Raw genomic sequence first — 19,116 nt, 5'->3', positions numbered from 1 at the left:
TATATATTCTGCATGTCTGCTTAGCATGGCTCACAGACATAGGAAGAGACAGTATTTATTTCTATAACTCCTGATTAATACTGGTTTCTTCTCAGTATCCTTTTTCTAATCTCATTAAGGCAAAGCAAATAACTAGATATCAGAAATATTATTGATCTGAAACCTAATTATACATGGGAATTACATTGAAGTATAATAGCTTTTCAAAATATCCTTAAAACTATTTAAAAAATTGAGAGCTTCAAAAAAGTCATCAAATGGGTAGGTTTTCAAACTGAAGAAAACATAAAGGATTACTAAAGTTTTTAAGTTTATGGTTTCACTTACCAAATAGTTCTTTTTACAAGTCATTGCTCTTGATTATCCTTGAATCTCTTAGCAATTCCTCTCAATCCAGGACCGCTAGTTCCTAACTGATTGCCCCAACCACTTTGCCAGCCTGTCTCATCGCCCCTAACCATTCACCTGCCTTCCTGATGCCCATAACTACTGGCCTGACTGCCTGATCGCCCCTAACTGCCTCTGCCTCAGCCCCTGCTGCTGCGGCTTCGTCCGGATGACTGGAATCCAGAAGGTCATTTGGCTGTCTGGTCTAATTAGCATATTATACTTTCATAATTATAGATTAGATTCCACATAGAATAGAGATCATATTGTATTTGCCTTTGTCTTATTTCATGTAGCATAATGCCTACAAGGTCCACCCATGCTGTTGCAAATGGCAAGAATTCATTCTTTTTTTATAGCTGAATAATATTCCACTTTATCTATTCATTTCTCAGTAGACACTTAGGCTGTTTTCACATCTTGGCTACTGTGAACAATGGCTCATCATTACCTGCTTCTATTATAAAGAAATAGAATTCCTCAACAAGTAATAGACTCTTTAAATGCTTTAGAGTCCACTTAACCAGTAACTGACACTGAGAAAAGCTGTTTGACAACATAACATGTTAACCTTCAAATTTCTGTAGCATCTTAAAAGCAGGCCGTTCTGCTCTAAGTCATTTATTTAATCTTTCAAGTTCAGTTGAATCACTAACATCTTAATCACTACTTGATCCAGTGCCTATGATATGTCCACATCAAATTACTCAAAAATCCCTTGAGGCCAGGGACAAAGCCTGTCTATCTCAAACTTCTAGTACAATGTATGTACATAGTAGATGCTCAATAAATATTTGTTGAGTGCCAGAAAAATTAATTATTTTAAAAAATTAAGTTCATTATCTTTTATTTCAAATAAACATAGTCACAAAAATTGGGATTATATTCCATTTATAATTTTAGTTATTTTTTCCCTCACACCTTTCTAACATGATTTATTCACAAAAAACACCATTTAAAATATTTAATCATGTCATGACAATAACCCAAATTTATATAAATGTAATTTTTGTTGGACATAACTACTGTTATATAAAGGTATGCACTACATGTTATATAGTGCATACCTTTATATTATCTATATAACAAATTTTCTATAGATCATCATTTTCATTTGTGATGTGTGTAACTATTGTAGGCACAGCTAGTATTCAGACTCATATATCTAACAACAAATAAAACATTAATTAAAAAAATCCCTGTTATTATGGGACTAATAGTTTAAATGGTGTCACTAAAGTGGTTTATTGATAACATAGTATGGGACAAAAGTAGCATATTTTAAAATAATACCTTCTCCAAGTTAGTTAGGTAAAGAAGCTGCCCAAGTTTTTTCTGAAGCTGTGATGCAGCAACAGCTTTATCATTTAGTAGTTTTATCCGATTTTGCTCCACCTGAAAAATAAAATAACTTTATTCTATCTCAGAATGATGGTAAAGTTATATTAAAAATGCATACTTCTCCCTCAATAATATAAATATGTCCTCTTTTAAGAAAACTTATTTACATGTGAAAACTCAAATGTGCAAAATGGATACTAGATAATATATTTCAATAAGAAATGTGTATATATTTTTTGCTTAAAACTCAATGTCAAAGTTTTAAATAGGAAACTTTCCTATACACTTGAAGTCAGATATTAAAAAAAAAAAATTAACCCAAATGTTATCTGTTTATGTTTCTAATATTTATAGAAGTGACATCATTTTTCAGTACATCCATGAATAAAGAAAAATGAAATAATATGCTATGCTGGCCAGAGTGATTTTAAGAAATTTGGAGAAAAATCTCAATGCCCCCTTCCTCTCTATTGCTTCCTCAACAGAATATAATAGACAAAACAGGAATATAAAAATAAGATAAATTTGTTAAAAGAACAACACAAAAAACACTTCTAAGACTTCTATTCTGAAAACTGACCAAGAGTATCTTTAGGCTGTGTCACATATAAGGTGTTCAAAAACTAGGTGAATCTGTAATCTGGAGAGAAAGAAATGAACCAAAATATAAGTATTAGATATGAAACTGCTCATCTTTGACCATTTCTGACCTACATAATCAAATAACTTCCTATGGACCAAACTAAGAGAAAAAATTAAACACATACTTATTGTAGAGATCATTGCCCTGACTCTCCTCTATGAATCTTGGGTTTTTGTGCTATTTGCTGTGCTCTTTTCTGTGGTTTACTTGCAAATTACCTCATGTGGTTCAATGATGTGAAGAACAGGTGGATTGGGCTTTGGCTCCCTAGGATGACGAATTCTTAGACGTTCTGTAGCCATTGCCAGTTCATCAACAGCAGATACACGATTCCTCAGAGCCATCCAGTACTCATGAAGCAACTGGAGAAACAGAAAAGACAAAGATGTTGGTAAAGCACATAATTAAAATTGGCTAAAACCACCAAGATATGCCTTAGTCAAGTCTTCAATGAGGTCTTATGACAGTGAAATTTTCATTAAGTGTCTAAGGAACAAGCAATTTTTTGTAGGAAGAGACTGGAAATCTCCATAGGACATTGCGAAGTATTGCTACTCTAGATTCTTAAGAGAATAGCCAAAGACTTCTTGGTAGAACCAAAGATCTATACAGCTTCATACTAGGCTAGTGGAATCTCTACTTTATTTTTCATATTTAAAATATGTATATATGAAAATGAGAATACGAAAATACACAAGTGAGTTCTATTATCCAATTACAAAAGAGAATACCGAATTCTTAGAAAGCCTTTATGTTCCTTCTTAACTATTTCACTCTTTTCTCACATAATTTTCTTTCAAATCCCACCCCACTCGCATGGGATAACCATTATTCTGGGTTGGAATTATTATTCCATACTTTTCATTGACATATACTAATTTCCACATCCTTAATAACATGGATATTTATGTTTCTGATATTTATAGAAGTGACATCAACCATTATCAAACTTTTGATATGCTTTCTTCACTGACTTTACACTTTGAGGTAGATCCTGATTGATGTGTGTAGCAGCAGCTCATTCATTTACATTGCTGTAAGAGGGTTTAGTCTGCAATGTTATAGAGAAAAAAAGGTACAAAATTTTGGGAGAATTATAGGATAAGCATTCCTCTGACACAGAGTAAGTGGCCAAACAGAACCCAAAGGAATAATGTAGAGCTAAGTGGATATAACACAGTACTATCTTTTTCCATGGCTTTGCTGTAATTAACTGTGTTAATGTGCTTATACATTAAAATACTAATGTGAAAGAAAAAAATGATTATGAGTCAATGATTTCTATACTCTAAAAATAACTTTCCCAATTTATCAAATATATGAACTGATATAATGGACAGATAGCATGCCTTCTTTTTCTGGATACTTTTATCCTGCTTTAAAAGGCAAGAACTTTACATTAAAAAAAGATGTTAAATGTAATTATAAATAAAACACTTCTTTCATGGCCTTACCCACCTCACCTACCAAGTAGGATAATGGATTAACAAATCCAAATACAATGACAAATGAAAAATTAATGAATTCTAGAATCTCATCTCTAGGTCATAGTTACAACATGAGGAAATTACTAAAGTATTAATATGAAGGGTCACTTTGTGCATTATAAATAACAATGGTTTCCAGTCTCATCTATTGAGAAATATTTACTATGTTCTCCAATCTTCCTTCAAGGTTGTTGATGATTGGTTTTACTCACAGAGCAAAACAAAATAAAAAAATGAAAAAAAAAATCCCTACTCTAATTTTACAGCATAGCTGTATAAGATCAAGCTAAGAACAGAAGAATGATCATTTTAACAGCTAAATAAAAGGTTTCATATATTTTTATTTTAATAACGATATTCTTTTAGTAACTTAATAAGAAGTTCCTTAACTATTCAGTATTATTATTTTTATTTTTCATCATTACAATCATTACATTTTAGGAAAAATAAATTATAATACCTAAGTCGCTAAGCAGATTTTTAAAAACTAAAGAGAAAAAGAAAAAAGTGGTAATTAAAATTAATGTAATGGAGAACTTTTAATATTGGAAGAAGTGTTAAAATACTGGACCTTATATTCCTTTTTCCAAGCTTCAAAGAGATCCATTGAAGTACTTCCTTCATCAATGAATTCAACAAATCTATGTGATTTTGCAAATGATAGTAGAGCTTTCATAGATCGCTCTGTCTCACTTATTGCCCAAAGACCTCGGTTGGTGGTAGGTGCTCGATCATCCACCAGTCCTTCTTCATCTTCTATCATCTCCTCAAATATTGCAGTCTGGCCTTTGACTCTGAAGACATATGAGAACAAAATAACTGTCCAGTGGGTAAAAAGACTGTAAATTCACATTTGCAGACCCATTATGGGAAACAAGGTCAGTAATAAAAATTTCAACAATTTTTAATATCACGTCTACAAGATCATGCTTGCAAGTCATTGGGAAAAAAAACCACAGCAACTCAAAATGCTTGAGGCATCATAAATTTGATGTTATTTGAGAACCATCTGGCATAATAAATGACTATAAATTCCAGGCTGAACTCTTACTCTGGGAATTAAAACAATATAAAAAACAAACTACTGTCATCAACCATTCAAACCCCCACCCCACCTCAAAACATAAGATATTCTAAAAATACACTGTCAATCACTCTCTTTTGAGGCAATCAGAATTTAGACTTTTGTCAATTTCCATTTTTGTAAGAGAAATAATTTTGCTAATACTATGGCTATTGCACTTACAACGTAGCTTAATTCTTTACACAGGATGAAGATTTCAAATCTTTGTTGAAAAAAGTATATTAATAATGAGCTGCCGAAACCAGTTTGGCTCAGTGGATAGAGCGTCGGCTTGTGGACTGAAGGGTCCTAGGTTCCATTCCGGTCAAGGGCATGTACCTTGGTTGTGGGCACATCCCCAGTAGGGGGTGTGCAAGAGGCAGCTGAGCTGATCGATGATTCTCTCTCATCAATGTTTCTAGTTCTCTATCTCTCTCCCTTCTTCTCTGTAAAAAATCAATTATATATATATATATGTAGTGAGAGCTAACATTATATAAGACACTAACCATGCATCAAATACTCTGCTAAGCTATTATGTGCATTTTCCTATCCTATATACCAAGAGTAATATGCAAATTAACCATCACTCCTCTATACCCACAAGCCATGCCCACCAGCCAATCAGGAGTGAGTATGAAAATTAACCCAAGCAAGATGGCTGCAGCCATGGAACGAGCAGAAGGCTTGAGTTTCTCCAGCAACAGAGGAAGCCAAGCTTTCTGCATACCCTGGCTGGCCTAGGCCTCTACTCAAGGCTATAAAGTTTCAATTATAGACAATAAATAAATCCCAATAAAGATGGCTGTGGCCACAGAGCAAACAGGAGGCTTGGCTCCGCTCAAGGCTACAAAGTTTCAATTATAGAAGATAAATAAATCCCAGATCCCAGGGCCTCCACTTGGGTCACCGGGGTGTGTGGTTGGCCTGTAAACTACCACAGGTCCCTTGCCCGTGCCTCTCCACGCCCCAAGGGAACCCTCATCCTGACCCAGGACATCCTTTAGGGCAAACCAGCTGGCTCCCACCCATGCACCAGGCCTCTATCCTATCTAATAAAATAATAATATGCAAATTGACAATCACTCCAACACACAAGATGTGGTCAAAGATCCTGCCCCCATGTGGACACAAGATGGCCAGCAGAGGAGGGAAGTTGGGAGTGACTGGGCCTGCAGGGGAGGGCAGTTGGCGGGGATCAGGCCTGCAGGAGAGGGCAGTTAGGGGTGACCAGGCCTGCAAAGGAGGGCAGTTAGGAGCAATCAGGTTGGCAGGGGAGCAGTTAGGCATCAATCAGGCTGGCAGGCAGAAGTGGTTATGGGTAATCAGGAAGGCAGGCAGGCGAGCAGTTGGGAGCCAGCAGTCCTGGATTGTGAGAAGGATGTCCCATGTTGTGAGAAGGATGACACACCATCCCCCTCCCCTGTGCACGAATTTCATGCACCAGGCTTCTAGTTTAATATAAAAAAAACCAAACAACTCAGTGAAATAGTGTTGTTATTATATGCATTTCATAAATGAGGATACTTAGACTTACGAAAGTTATCTGCCCACAACTGTGGGCAGGAATTTGAGTTGAAATCTGTTGGATTCCAGGGTCTGTTACTCCCCTAAACTCTCTCTCTCTCAATTAGACATTATTATATGACATGAGCATTTGGGGGTAAACTTCTGCATAGGTGAAACAGAATATGCTAAATAATCAAATGCCAAAGTTAATTGAATTGCTTTAATAAGAGAAAAAATATATAAGAAAGATTATTATAAAGAAAATATAGTTTTCTAATTTAAAACATCAAGTCTTATAAATGTCTCATTTTCCTGATGAGAAATAATCAGAGAACTTACGTGTGAGAAAATAGCTTTGATTCATACTCCGTGAACAATTCATCAGCCTTACAAAAGACACAGCTGGAAAAGAAGAAACTGTCAGTAAAATATTCACAAACACAACCAGCAATCAGGTAATTTCTACAAAAGGCTAAGTATTTTGTACTTCAGTTTTTCTTTTCAACAAATATGCCTTATGGGGGGAAAAAGATTTTCAGTATGTGATCCTTTAGAGTTTTTATTTTTTTAAAATTTAGATTATTGAAATGCATATCTCTACTTCTGTCTGAATTCAAATGAAAAAAACGTCTATTATATAAACCATTATTTCTTCTCTCAGAAGAAATCTAGCCTGCCCTACCTGGTTTGGATCAGAGGATCAGTGGACAGAGCACTGGCCCGAGGACCAAAGGATCCCATGTGATTCAGGTCAAGGCACATATAGGCTCGATCCCCGGCCCTGGTCAGGGTATGTGCAGGAGGCCACTAATCAATGTGTCTCTATCACTCTGATGTTTCTCTCTCTCTCCCCACTCCCTTCTACTCTCTCTAAAAATCAATTAATTTTGGGGTAAGGATTAAAGCAAGCAACCAAACAAAAGAAGAAATTTGGCCTAAAGAAATGATGCCATTTCATCCAATTCTTTCTCCTAGTACCTACCAGTTGAGAGGAAGTCTAATTGGTCGGAGGTGGCAGATTGTTGCAGACTCAATAACATTTCGAGATGGAGGTCCCTCCAAGTTTTTAACAGCCTCTCTTACTAGCTTCTGGAATTTATTTAGTTCTTCCATTTGTGTTGTTAGTAAGAACTGAAGACCTCTGCAATCACGGAACCTAATTTTCCATCACCAGCACCAAACACAACACAAAGAAATAAATAGAAGGTCAATTTCTTCAAATTCAGAAAATAGTTGCTAAACAAATTGCAACATTTTACCTAGTCACACTTTAGTGAGTTTACCTTAGGAATTTCATTCTATTGTATCTATTAGGCACAGAATAATAACATTGGTTTATCTACTTCAAAAAGTCTGATAGTTCCTGATCTCAGGAACTGAAAAACAGCACTCAAAATCTTCTATGTCTGTCTTAGATGACTTTGAAAGATCATGATTGCCATCCTTTTTATTGCTGAATGAGTACAGACATTCTAACTCTATGTGGAGAAGTGACAGCAGGATGAAAGATAAATACAGAACATTGGGGATAAAGAAAATTATCCAAAAGATATATTACTTGTTATAAGACTTTATATATGTATGTGTGTGTATATTTTCAGAATTTATGATATATTAGGCATTTTGCCAAGCATGACTCCTGTGTAATCTCAATAGGTACTATGCTCACGTTATTGAGAAAGCTTAACAAATTAATTTAACTTAAGTTTCAAAGTTATTATATAGCAGTTTGAAGTTAAATCCAAACAATGCTCTTTAATTATTCTGATAAACTATGGATGAAACAGACTAGGAAAAGTATGGATGTGTGTATATGGACTTATGAAAGGAAAAAGAAAGCCCAAAATAATAAGAAATTAGAAAATGGGAAATACAAACACAATTTGTTTGCTTTTTTAAATTAAGAGTATGTTCTTTTCCTTCCTAACATGCCATATATGCCCTTCCCTTCAAATTATTCATAATAGCTCACTCTTGTTCCTGAAGCTTCTCCAACATTTCAAAACACTAATCTATTTTTTTCTGTCAATTATTAAAAATACCACTCCTTCTAGTACTTTGTTGTGTTTAGTTTTTATACAGTCATATTTCTCAAATTATTTATGAGTATTGTCTTCTCATTAAACTAAACTTTAGAAGGTAGGAATTAGATCATATCCTTGAAAAAACCCTATATTCTTATGATGAACTTTTCACTGAAAACCAACATTAAGGCTAATTTTCTGCTGGGATGTGATCTAAGAAGCAATAAGATTCTCTCTCTGTTCTACCCACCAAGAATCAACAGTCCTGCCACAACACCTAAATTTCCCACATCAGACAGATATTCATTTGAGTCAGACCACTAAGGGTACTTTTGATAAAGAGTAAATTTGTTCTTAAGGAACAATTATTCACCATTTCTATATCTGGAGCAATAATCCAATTTACCTATAAAGACTCAGAAAAATAGTGTTGATGAGAAGAAAGATGGGGAAGAAAGAACAGGTAACTCTATAACATAAAACCTGCCACTGTGGCACTAGGATGCTTAGAATGTAGGGAATGAATTATATAGGGAAGTATGAAGGTCTTACTAAAGACAAAATTCTCCAAAACAAAGTCTATTTCAAAACTTTGTCCAATAAAGATAAAAAGAAAATACTTTAAGCAGATTAAAAAAAAAGTAGTAAAAAGAATATTTTTAAGTGACTAATACATAGAAAAAAAGGGTTTCTCTTTTAGACTTACACCTAATATTTTGGTTTGAAGTGTACTCAACAATATAAAATCCAGATGTTCCTATATTTAACTGGACCTCTTAATAACAAATGATGTGAATTTTTAGGGTGGTTAATCATACAGTTATTCTATTTTTTAATACTTTCTTACTTCTCTGACATAGAAAGCTTGCTAGTTTGTTGCTTGTAGTTGCTGGTTATTTCGTTTCGCACTCGTTGGACAAGCTCCTCATCAATAGAGAATTCCACTGCTCTATTGATCACATTCAGCCACCATGGAGAATTAGAATGAATCTGTAAAAAAAGACAACAGCTGATCAATTAATATTGCTGTAGTACTCACTTATATTTCTATCCCTTGGAAAGGTGCTATGAAAAATTCAAAGGTAGCAATAAATGCTACTCTAAAGAAAATTATAATAATGGTGAGTCAAGTATACATTTTTTATATACAATGGGTGAGTATAACTTTTCCATAACATAATTAAAGAGAACACCTGTTTCCTGACCACTCTAGACGAATGAGAACTTCTTGTGCAGACTTGTATAATAAGCTTGTGCTAAAAATTACTTTACCAAAATGAAAATTCAGTACTTCCTCCATATATTTGAAAAGGTAACAGGTTTCTTTCTTAATATAAAGACATTATGCTAATACTCAACCAACTGAACTAGATTCTACTCAATAGTCTATGACAACAAAATTATATGCCTGAATATTAAATAATTAATGAAATTAGGAAGGATAAAATGTGGAATAACTGGTAAATATATATATATATATATATATATATATATATATATATATATATATATATGAGTGTATTTTGTGTAACTTCTTTAGACATTGCTACCGATTTCATAAGAGGGAAATTTTAGAAATGACAAATGGCTTGCATTAATAAGAAAAATATCTGTCGTTCTAAAGTTCTGACATCTTAAAAGAAAAAATTTTGGCAATCTACACATTTAAGAGTAAAAGATTATGAAAGTTTTTATCTTTAAAAAAATAACTTATTAAAGATACCCAAGGTAAAAGAAACCCATTTTATAGCTTAAAAGAAAGAAAAAAGAATAACTTCAAAATAGATTCATTTATTCATCTATTCATTCAATTAATAAACATTGCTAACAGCAAATAAACTTTTATTGTGGGACAGGCACCATATTAGAGACTTAGAATTCCAACATCACTATTTAAGTTCAAATGTCTCCCCACACCAAAACAAAAGCCAAAATGCTATGTCAAGACACACATAAGAAAGTCATTCTGGAGACATACCTTCCTTTGGAGCTCACGTATGGTCTGCTGCACAGGCAGCAAAGCTTGCTGTGCTTCAGCAACTTCAGTGTTACACTTGGTCATATAATGCTCCCTCAGCTGTCTGGCCTGTGTTAAAACAGCAATAAACAGTATTTTCACTCCAGATCTAGAAAATAACTGAATATGGTGTTTCAAGAACAATGTGGTTATCTTATATTAGAGGCCTGGTGCACGAATTTGTGAGGTCCTCGGGCTGGCTGACGACTGGGATCAACTGAAGGGTCTGGCCTGACAGGGGGAGAGACCGCAGGAAGTTGGCGGCCAGGGGGAGAGACCAAGGACCAGCTGCCCCTCCCTCCATTGGGGCTGATTGGGGGAGGGGGGTGGCTGGTTGCGGGGAAGGACCACAGGAGGTTGGCCCCAGCAGTAAGCTAACCAATGGCCAATTCTATGAGGAATCAGGCTCCCTTCTCCCTTCTTTCTGGGTCCAGGGTGCAAGTGAACCAGATTTGGGGCCGTCAGAGCCCCCTGCAGCAAGGTCTGGGTTAGTGCAAGTCATAGCTACCAGCTAGTTGTCTGGACCTCCTGGTCATTTGGTCATAATGGTCACTAAGGCTTTTATATATATAGATATTTATAGGTAATTCACTCAATTTAAGCAAAAAACTCTACAAGTACACTGCAGAGAACATAAAAGTTATGACAGAAATTCCTGAGATATATATTCAAGAGAACACCTTTACCTGTTAAGTCACAAAATTCAAGAAATCCCAAGAGTTTGCTCTCAAAATTTTACCAACCTTTTAATTAAAAACAAAAGGGAGAAAAAGTAATATTTAAAATTATGAGGCGAAACAAGGATACCTTTCAGAATCTTTTATCTGATTGATTTTAATTTCTTGGAATTTCCTTCAGTTGAGAAATAATACTTGAGAATATGCACTAACACGGGTGTTACAGATTGACTTGTGCACCCCCAAAGTACATATGGTGAAGCCCTAACCCCCAATGTGACCACATGTGGAGATGGGGTCTTCAAAGGAGGTGATTAAATGTGTAAATGTGGTTAAATAAGACCATAAGGACCAATATGACTGCCCTCTTTAAAAGAAAAGAGAAAACAGGGATGCAAACAAAGGAAAGGCCAGGTAGGGACACAGCGAGAGGGAATCCATGTACCAGGCAAGGAGAGTCCTCTGGAGATACCAACGCTGCTGACAGATCTTAGGCTACCAGACTCCAGAACTGTGAGAAATAAATTTCTGTTGTTTAACCCTCACAGTCTGTGGTATTTTGTTATGGCAGTCCTCGCAGATAAATACAACAAGGGTCTAAAAACTCTTTCCCTTTCAACTTAAGGAAGGTCACATAATTTGCAAGCAATAGAAATATTGAAAATATTGATTCTTAAAAACCAGATAAAACTAGACCACTTTTGACTTAAAAAAAAAAAAAAGGTCAATTTCATGAGGTTTGACTGAACAGATACACCTCTCTGGACAAGGCATTGCCACTCTAGGTTCCCATTACTTCATTTAGGAAAGGAGGAGGTTGAAGTAGATGACTTATTTCTTAGATCGTGTCCAGTTTTGAAATACTCTGCCTTCACATGCTATGCGAGTTAGGCAAAAGTGATGATACATGGAAATGAACCCTTTTTCTCATGGTGCATTTTTCCATTTCCTCTCACAAACTTCCAATTAATTTCTATGAAAACTCATTGGCTATAATTAGTTGGTCATTAAAGCTAATAGATTAGACTACCAGAGTTGCCTATGACTAAAGGCAGTTAAACAGGGTGAATAGTTATATATGCAAAGATTAGATGCCTGCAATGGGAATGAAATTTCACTCGAAAATTTCTACATGTAGACTGCCATCTAACATTAAGAAAGGGCTGTACATACTTATACAATTTCATTTTGTATCTCATTGATTCAAATACAGGCTCTACTGATAGGTTCAATTCATTTCAAACACATCTACTACTCTTTAGATTTAAGCTTTGCCATCTTTCTTTGACCTTTTAGAAGGCAAAAATCCATGGGCAAATTAGCATAATAAACTTATTAACAATTTATAGTGAATTAACCTATAATATCACTCTTTCCGGAGTCAATACTCACTGCAGAGGGAACTTCTATAAGAAATACCACTGAAATGTGAATTTGCTGTCATAAATAAGAGAAGGGTAGCGAAAGTATACAACTTACTATTATTACTAACTACGTTTTTTGCAGATCTGTCATGAGATCAACAAGGTCTTTTTAAATTTGTTGTTTATTTACATTTTGTGCTTTGACTATCAACAAATGGTTGCCCTATAGCTGCAAGCAGATCAGCAGAGAACTAAAATACTATGGAATATTGTCTCTCTCTGCCATTCAAAATCATCATAGAAAAGTTAGAAATGTAAAAGCAGCAGGAAAACACAATTACCTTTATTTAAATGCTGTATGCCTTAGGAAATATGAATTGGGTGGAACATGAAGACTGAAAAAAATATTCTTTAACAGAAAGAATGAAAAATAATAATTACCTCTTCCTCAAGTCTGCCATCTCGCAAGGTAGGAGGTATCCCTGGGTGCTTGTCTGCCAACAATTCCATCAAATTATGAGTTGCATGAAGTCTCTACAAACACACAAAAGGTAGCAATTATGACAGCCAATGCAGAAAATTCTAGGGGGAGAACCTACTGTTCATATGACATGCAGAGCACTAATACCACATAAACATATCACTGATTTGAGTACCGACTTTGTCAGAGAAAACTGAAGTCAGTTTTATGGAAAAGGTTTTATTTTAATTCACAATGTCAAAAATTTTCTTCAATTAAAAATCTAGTTTTAGCAGAATATATAATATAGGTGTATTTTTTCCTATTATATATGCATTTGCCTATAAGGGGAACAATGAGTATGCCAAATAAGTCCAATAACATAAAATGACAGACTGCATAGACTTGATTCTTCTTCAGGAAATGAGTCTGGATGAGCCTAGCAATTAAATTATGATACACATAGGGTTAATGAAATACGTAAGAAAACAGGTCTATGGCCTGGACCTTTTGAACTTAAGGGCTGAATAGGAGGAGAGCTGGAGTGAAGATGGTATAGAAAAACTCTATCTTATATCTCTGTATTTAATATAAGCCAGACTTCTCACTGTGACATTGAGTCTGCAACTGGTTAGAGACCCCGGGAGTCAAGAGCTATGAGAAAACGTAAAGTGGAAGTAATTTCTATTTCTTAATTTGGAAAGACAGGTAAGGGTTAAAGGGTCAGGAGAGTGTTTTTTTGGTAAGGTTTGATTTGGTGCCAGTGATTTGAGACTACAGATGTTACTCTGTTTGGCTGCAGGTTCTTATACTTCTGAGCCATGGTACAGATCTTTGAAGAGTAACCTCAACTGATTTAGGTCTTTTCAACATGGCTTCATAGGTAATACAGTCAGAAACACTATCAGATTTAATAACAAATGTGTCGACACCAGAGAAACAAAGTGGCAGAAACTTGGCTCCTCTGGTCTATGTGTGCTTGTGGAAGAGGACTTCCGGTGCATTCTGAAGGAGGTGGTGGAATAGGTTGGGAGAAATACTAGTCTCTCTCCATCCCTTACACCTTTTATCCCAAGGGAACAGAGTGCTGGACAGAGCAGACTATTCAGTGGGCCATGCTTCACCACTAGGTGGGTTATTAGGTCTAAAAGGAAGAACCAGGCTGGTTGCTTACTCTTGAACTTAGGCATCTGGACTTATCTGTCTTGTCCACTCTTGTACTTTTGTTTCCTTTGTTCAGGAGAATGATACCTTTGCATTTTCTCCTTCTCCCAAGAGGCAAACACATTTGCTTAAGGTCCAGGTCCTGCCTTAGGCACTCCTTATCCATGCAGAATATAAGCAGACTTGTATTTAATTTTCCCTCTTTTTCTCTTGCCCCCAAACACACCTCCTATTACTGGCTCAAGCACATGTGAAAATGTAGGTCCCAGAGTCTCGATTGTGAATGATAAAGGATCTCAGCAGGGACTCAAGCCTAAACTTACCAAGGTTAATAAAAGTGGTCCTTATTCACCATTTTGCTAGAGAGCTTCCTATATAAATTCACTGAACAGAACCAAAAATGGGAAGGTATTTATACTTAAATGTTTTAATTCAAATATCTAAATCTCTCTAAAAGACCTCCAAAATTTAAATTAAAAGATCATTGGATAGATTTTATTATTACTTAGTTCCATTTCTCAGTTAAACTCATTTTCTTTACTTTTTGGTGAAAACCATGTAAAGAAAATGTTGATGTTCATATGCAAAAGTGATAAAACTGACCTCATTCTTTGAGGTACAAATAATTCAAGCTGTTTTTCTAACGTAGGTTAGATTAGCTAGTCAGTCTTGTGCCAATATCATCCTGAATATATGGGATGGTAGTGATTGTAAAACTTGCATGTACAGTCAGCCCTCCATATCTGCAGGTTTCAAATTTGCACATGCAACGAAACACGGATAAAAAGTATTCAGAAAAAACAATCCCAGAAAATTCTAAAATGCAAAACTTGAATTTGCCACACACCACACCGAGTACTACACTGAACCCACACAAATGAAGTGATGTAGAGGCACATCACACTGTAGGCTACATGTAAATACAGGTGATATGCAAAACTATGCCATTACATAAAAGGGCCTTGAGCATCTGCAGGTTTTGATATAATTGGTGTGTGTGTGTGTATGTGTGTGTGTGTATCCTGGACTAATTCCCTGAGGACACTGAGGGAGAACTGTATATGCAAATCATCTTGGGTACTTACTGAATTAACTGAATCCCAAGTTTAATCCCCAAAGATTATGACAAAGTTCACTTGTTACCCTTCATCATCTTAAATATTCAGAAAAATTATTTTGTAAAAAAGCAGATAAAATATTGATTTGAAACAATTTAGTTTTACTTACTTGAAGTGAATCAGTTTTGAGTTTTCCTTTGTGTTCCTCAGATGAACGCAACACCTCTCTGTACAGTTCTGCTGCCAATTCATACTCACCTGAAGCATTAAAATGTATTTAAAGTGTAAGAAAGTCATATTTAGCTCCCAATATGATAACTATATTTAAAAATGTCTGTAAAAACATAACTTAGTCATTAAAACTCACTATTTTTTTTAAAAGGAATTTGAGTGGGTATTAGCCATGATTTCCCCAGTAAAAAAGATGATGGGTCTTTGCAATATGGCATCATAAGTAATACAGTCTTTTTTGTGTATTAATTCCACAGAATAGAAAACCAGTCAAATGTACTTATAATGTTTTAAAACTATACTGAAAAAACAAACTAGATAAACTGCTAATTTAGACAAATGATTTTCCTCTCACTTAAGTTAGAGAGTACTATTTAGTAGTAGTCATTATGATGTTCAAAATTAGGACAACTTTGGGGTGATTATAGGTATTTAAAAACAAATATTCAAAATGCTATGACCAGCACATATTTCTCAGAAAAATAATATACTCTTCTTGATAAGTATTGTTCTTCTTGGTGGCCAAAATAATTTGCAATTAAAGACTACATTTCAAAATCGTAAGAGATTCTTCTTTCCATTTCTGTCTACACAAATCACCATCACTCTGAGATCTATACTGTTTTATATTGTTCATTAGCAGCTCATTCAAATAAAATGATTTTAAAAGTATTAAAAGTACAGGTTGGCAAACTATGGCCCATAGGTCATACCTGACCTGTATTTTTTTAGGAACCATGAGCTAAGAATGGTTTTACATTTTCAAATAGTTATCATATTTCTCATCTATGTTTTTATCTCTTCTACCCCTCTCTGCTCCCCTCTCTCTAAAAATCAATTAAAAACATATTTTAAAAAAAATTATGTGAAATTAAATTTCAGGGTCCATGAATAAAGTTTTATTGAATCTCAGTTATGCTCATTTGTTCACAGCTGCTTTTGCACTATAACACGAGAGCTGAGCAATTGCAACAGCTCTATGGTTTACAAAGCCTAAACTATTCATTTTCTGGTTCTTTCAGAAAAAGTTGGATAACACCTCAATGAAAGAGAGATGAAACATTTTTAATGGCATTAATAATGAAACCTATCTCATTTGCTGCCTAGGGAAAAACTTTAAACTGATAATTTATAAATATAATTAAAATAAAAATCTAAAAGTGGCAAAATCATGAAATACAAAAAAATGGCATAGAGATGTTCTAGTTTTAGGTTATTGAGGGGGGGAAAAGCTTTTACTTCATGATCATCACATATACTTGCTTTTTAAAACTTTAATTAAGTTTTATTAACATCATAAATTTGTTCAGAGCCTGAGTTTACTCTTTCTCTCTTTCTTTTATTCTCTCTCTCAAATTTGTACATTTTATTGTTGGTACATTTTCTTTTTTGTTAATGCTAATTATATATAACTATAAATATATATTTTTATTATAGACTATTCATAACATAAAATTTTGGAGTTTTCATAACATAAAATTTTGGACTACTATTCATAACATAAAATTTATATGGAGTTCTACCAGTTACCTGAATTTTCTAAAGATACATTTTTATACTACTTTACAGTCAGCCAATTTTTATTCACTTTGGTAACAAAGATTATTTTCACAATAATGAAATCACGTTGTAATGTAGGAGCAATACTCATTACAGTAACTCAAGGAGACCTTTTTTCGGTTTTGAAGACTCTTGTGAAGCTTGCAAAAGACATATAGATTCTATTAGCATTTACACTATCATTTGTAGAGAATTATTCACTAGTTAACTCTCCTTTCATAATTACTATAGCTTTTAAAGGAGGTGTGATGACTAACTTATAATGTAAACAGTTGAATTTGAACTATTCACTATATCTATTTTTTGTGTGTTTTTTTAAAATCCTCCCTAGAGCCAAAACCGGTTTGGCTCAGTGGATAGAGTGTTGGCCTGTGGACTGAAAGGTCCCAGGTTCGATTCCGGTCAAGAGCATATACTTTGGTTGCGGGCACATCCCCAGTAGGGGGTATGTAAGAGGCAGCTGATTGATGATTCTCTCTCATCGATGTTTCTAACTCTCTATCCCTCTCTCTTCTTCTCTGTAAAAAAGCAATAAAAATATATTTTTTTAAAAAATCCTCTCTAGAGGATATTTTACTCCCCATTGATTTTTCAGAGAGTGAAAGGGAGGAAAGAGGAGGAGGAGAAGGAGAGCGAGAAACATCGATGTGACAGACAGAGTAATTGCTTGCCTCCCACACACACCTGCCCAGGGCTGGGGATCGAACCTGAAACCTATATATTTACCCATGATTGAGAATCAAACCTGAGACCCTTTGGTCCAATCTAACCCCTGAGCATAACCAACCAGGGCTATAATATCTATTTTTTATGCTTATTAAAAAAAGACGCTTTCTCAGGAAGACACAAAAATATGTATATTCAATAAGTTATACAATTTTAAGTCAAATTTGGAAATACCCACTCCTTGCCACTTGATGGCAGTAACATTTCCAAGTAAATAAAGTTTACTGCAATTGATATTGGCACCCTAATTTTCTCCAAAATAATATGTGCAGAAAACACATGGTACAAAAATTAGAATACCATGTTTTTAATACCATAATCAGTGAGGACTTAGAATATGTATTGCATATCATAATCCCTGTGGAGTTTAAAATAAATTTTATATCTCCATTGTCTGATCTCTATATTGGAAGATTTTAAATTAAGTTGAATATATAATATTACTTTAAATAATGTGTATTGTTTAGTTAAGCAATGGAAGTTAAAAGTAAATCCACCCCATTAAGTTTATAATTACAATTAAGACTGGATGTATCCTTTACTAAAGGACTTTCTGATAGGAATATCTCTTAACAATCAGCAATACTTTCAATCCACAATCCATGGAAGACCAGGAACTACCGTGGGAATGCAGTGGAAACTATCTGAAGAGAGCAGTGATGTTCTCCTCTTATGCCATGGCATGGTTCTTGCCACACAGGAACCAACTACATTCTCATCCTGCCAGAGGGTTAATTTTTGGAAATAATCAGATGAAAACATCTTTTCCCAATGTCCATACTATGTACAACCTCACAGTAAGGAAAGGAAGACAATAAATCTGAAAAAGAGACTAAAATATTGGATAAGGAAAGAAATTCACTATCTCAAGTTCTATAACAACAACCCTCCTATCTAATAAGAGTAATATGCAAATTGACCATCACTCTAACACACATGATGGCTGCAAAACTATATAAAGGCTACAATACTATATAATCTCTTGTATTACAAATGAATAGATTGAAGTAGTTATTGAAAAGAACACTCAATGATTCAAGGTGCAAAAAGATAACACTTGAGTTCTGACAGACAGAAAAGTTCTCATGAAGAAGAGTGAGAGATAACAAAGCAATCACCTTCTACCTTTAATGATGTGGATGCCTGCTAAGCCATTGAGAGCACAAACTAACTGCCGGTGTGCTTCTTCACATTCAGTGCCACATTTCTTCTGCAGTGATGTCAGAAGCTCTTCCATGGTCATGGTGCTACAAGAAGAGTCAGACTGCTTAGAACTTGAAAGAAAATCCTAGGCGAGAGTATTATATCGCATAAGATCATCAGAAGCTTAGAGTCTTTGTGGGATCTTCAGCATCTTTCTCTTCACCTCCACTTTTATCGCTATCACTTTTAACTTAATTACAAT

General features: G+C 34.8%; 1 protein-coding gene across 2 annotated transcripts in view; it reads right to left on the bottom strand.

Moving 5' to 3' along the window:
* Nucleotides 1–19,116, bottom strand: part of SHPRH (SNF2 histone linker PHD RING helicase) — a 67,154-nt gene that overhangs the window by 21,889 nt on the left and 26,149 nt on the right. For both annotated transcript variants that reach the window (XM_084889276.1, XM_084889275.1), the window contains exons 14-23: nt 18,837–18,958; nt 15,364–15,452; nt 12,954–13,046; nt 10,433–10,540; nt 9,302–9,444; nt 7,413–7,586; nt 6,770–6,832; nt 4,430–4,652; nt 2,590–2,733; nt 1,681–1,782 (exon numbers count right to left, since the gene is read on the bottom strand). In XM_084889276.1, the coding sequence (XP_084745402.1) occupies nt 1,681–1,782; nt 2,590–2,733; nt 4,430–4,652; nt 6,770–6,832; nt 7,413–7,586; nt 9,302–9,444; nt 10,433–10,540; nt 12,954–13,046; nt 15,364–15,452; nt 18,837–18,958 (1,261 nt within the window). The remainder of the gene's footprint in view (nt 1–1,680; nt 1,783–2,589; nt 2,734–4,429; nt 4,653–6,769; nt 6,833–7,412; nt 7,587–9,301; nt 9,445–10,432; nt 10,541–12,953; nt 13,047–15,363; nt 15,453–18,836; nt 18,959–19,116) is intronic.

Source organism: Pipistrellus hanaki, assembly GCF_964339955.1.
Source record: "Pipistrellus hanaki genome assembly, chromosome: 7".
In the NCBI taxonomy this organism is placed as follows: domain Eukaryota; kingdom Metazoa; phylum Chordata; class Mammalia; order Chiroptera; family Vespertilionidae; genus Pipistrellus; species Pipistrellus hanaki.
This window is presented reverse-complemented; position numbering and strand designations above follow the sequence as displayed.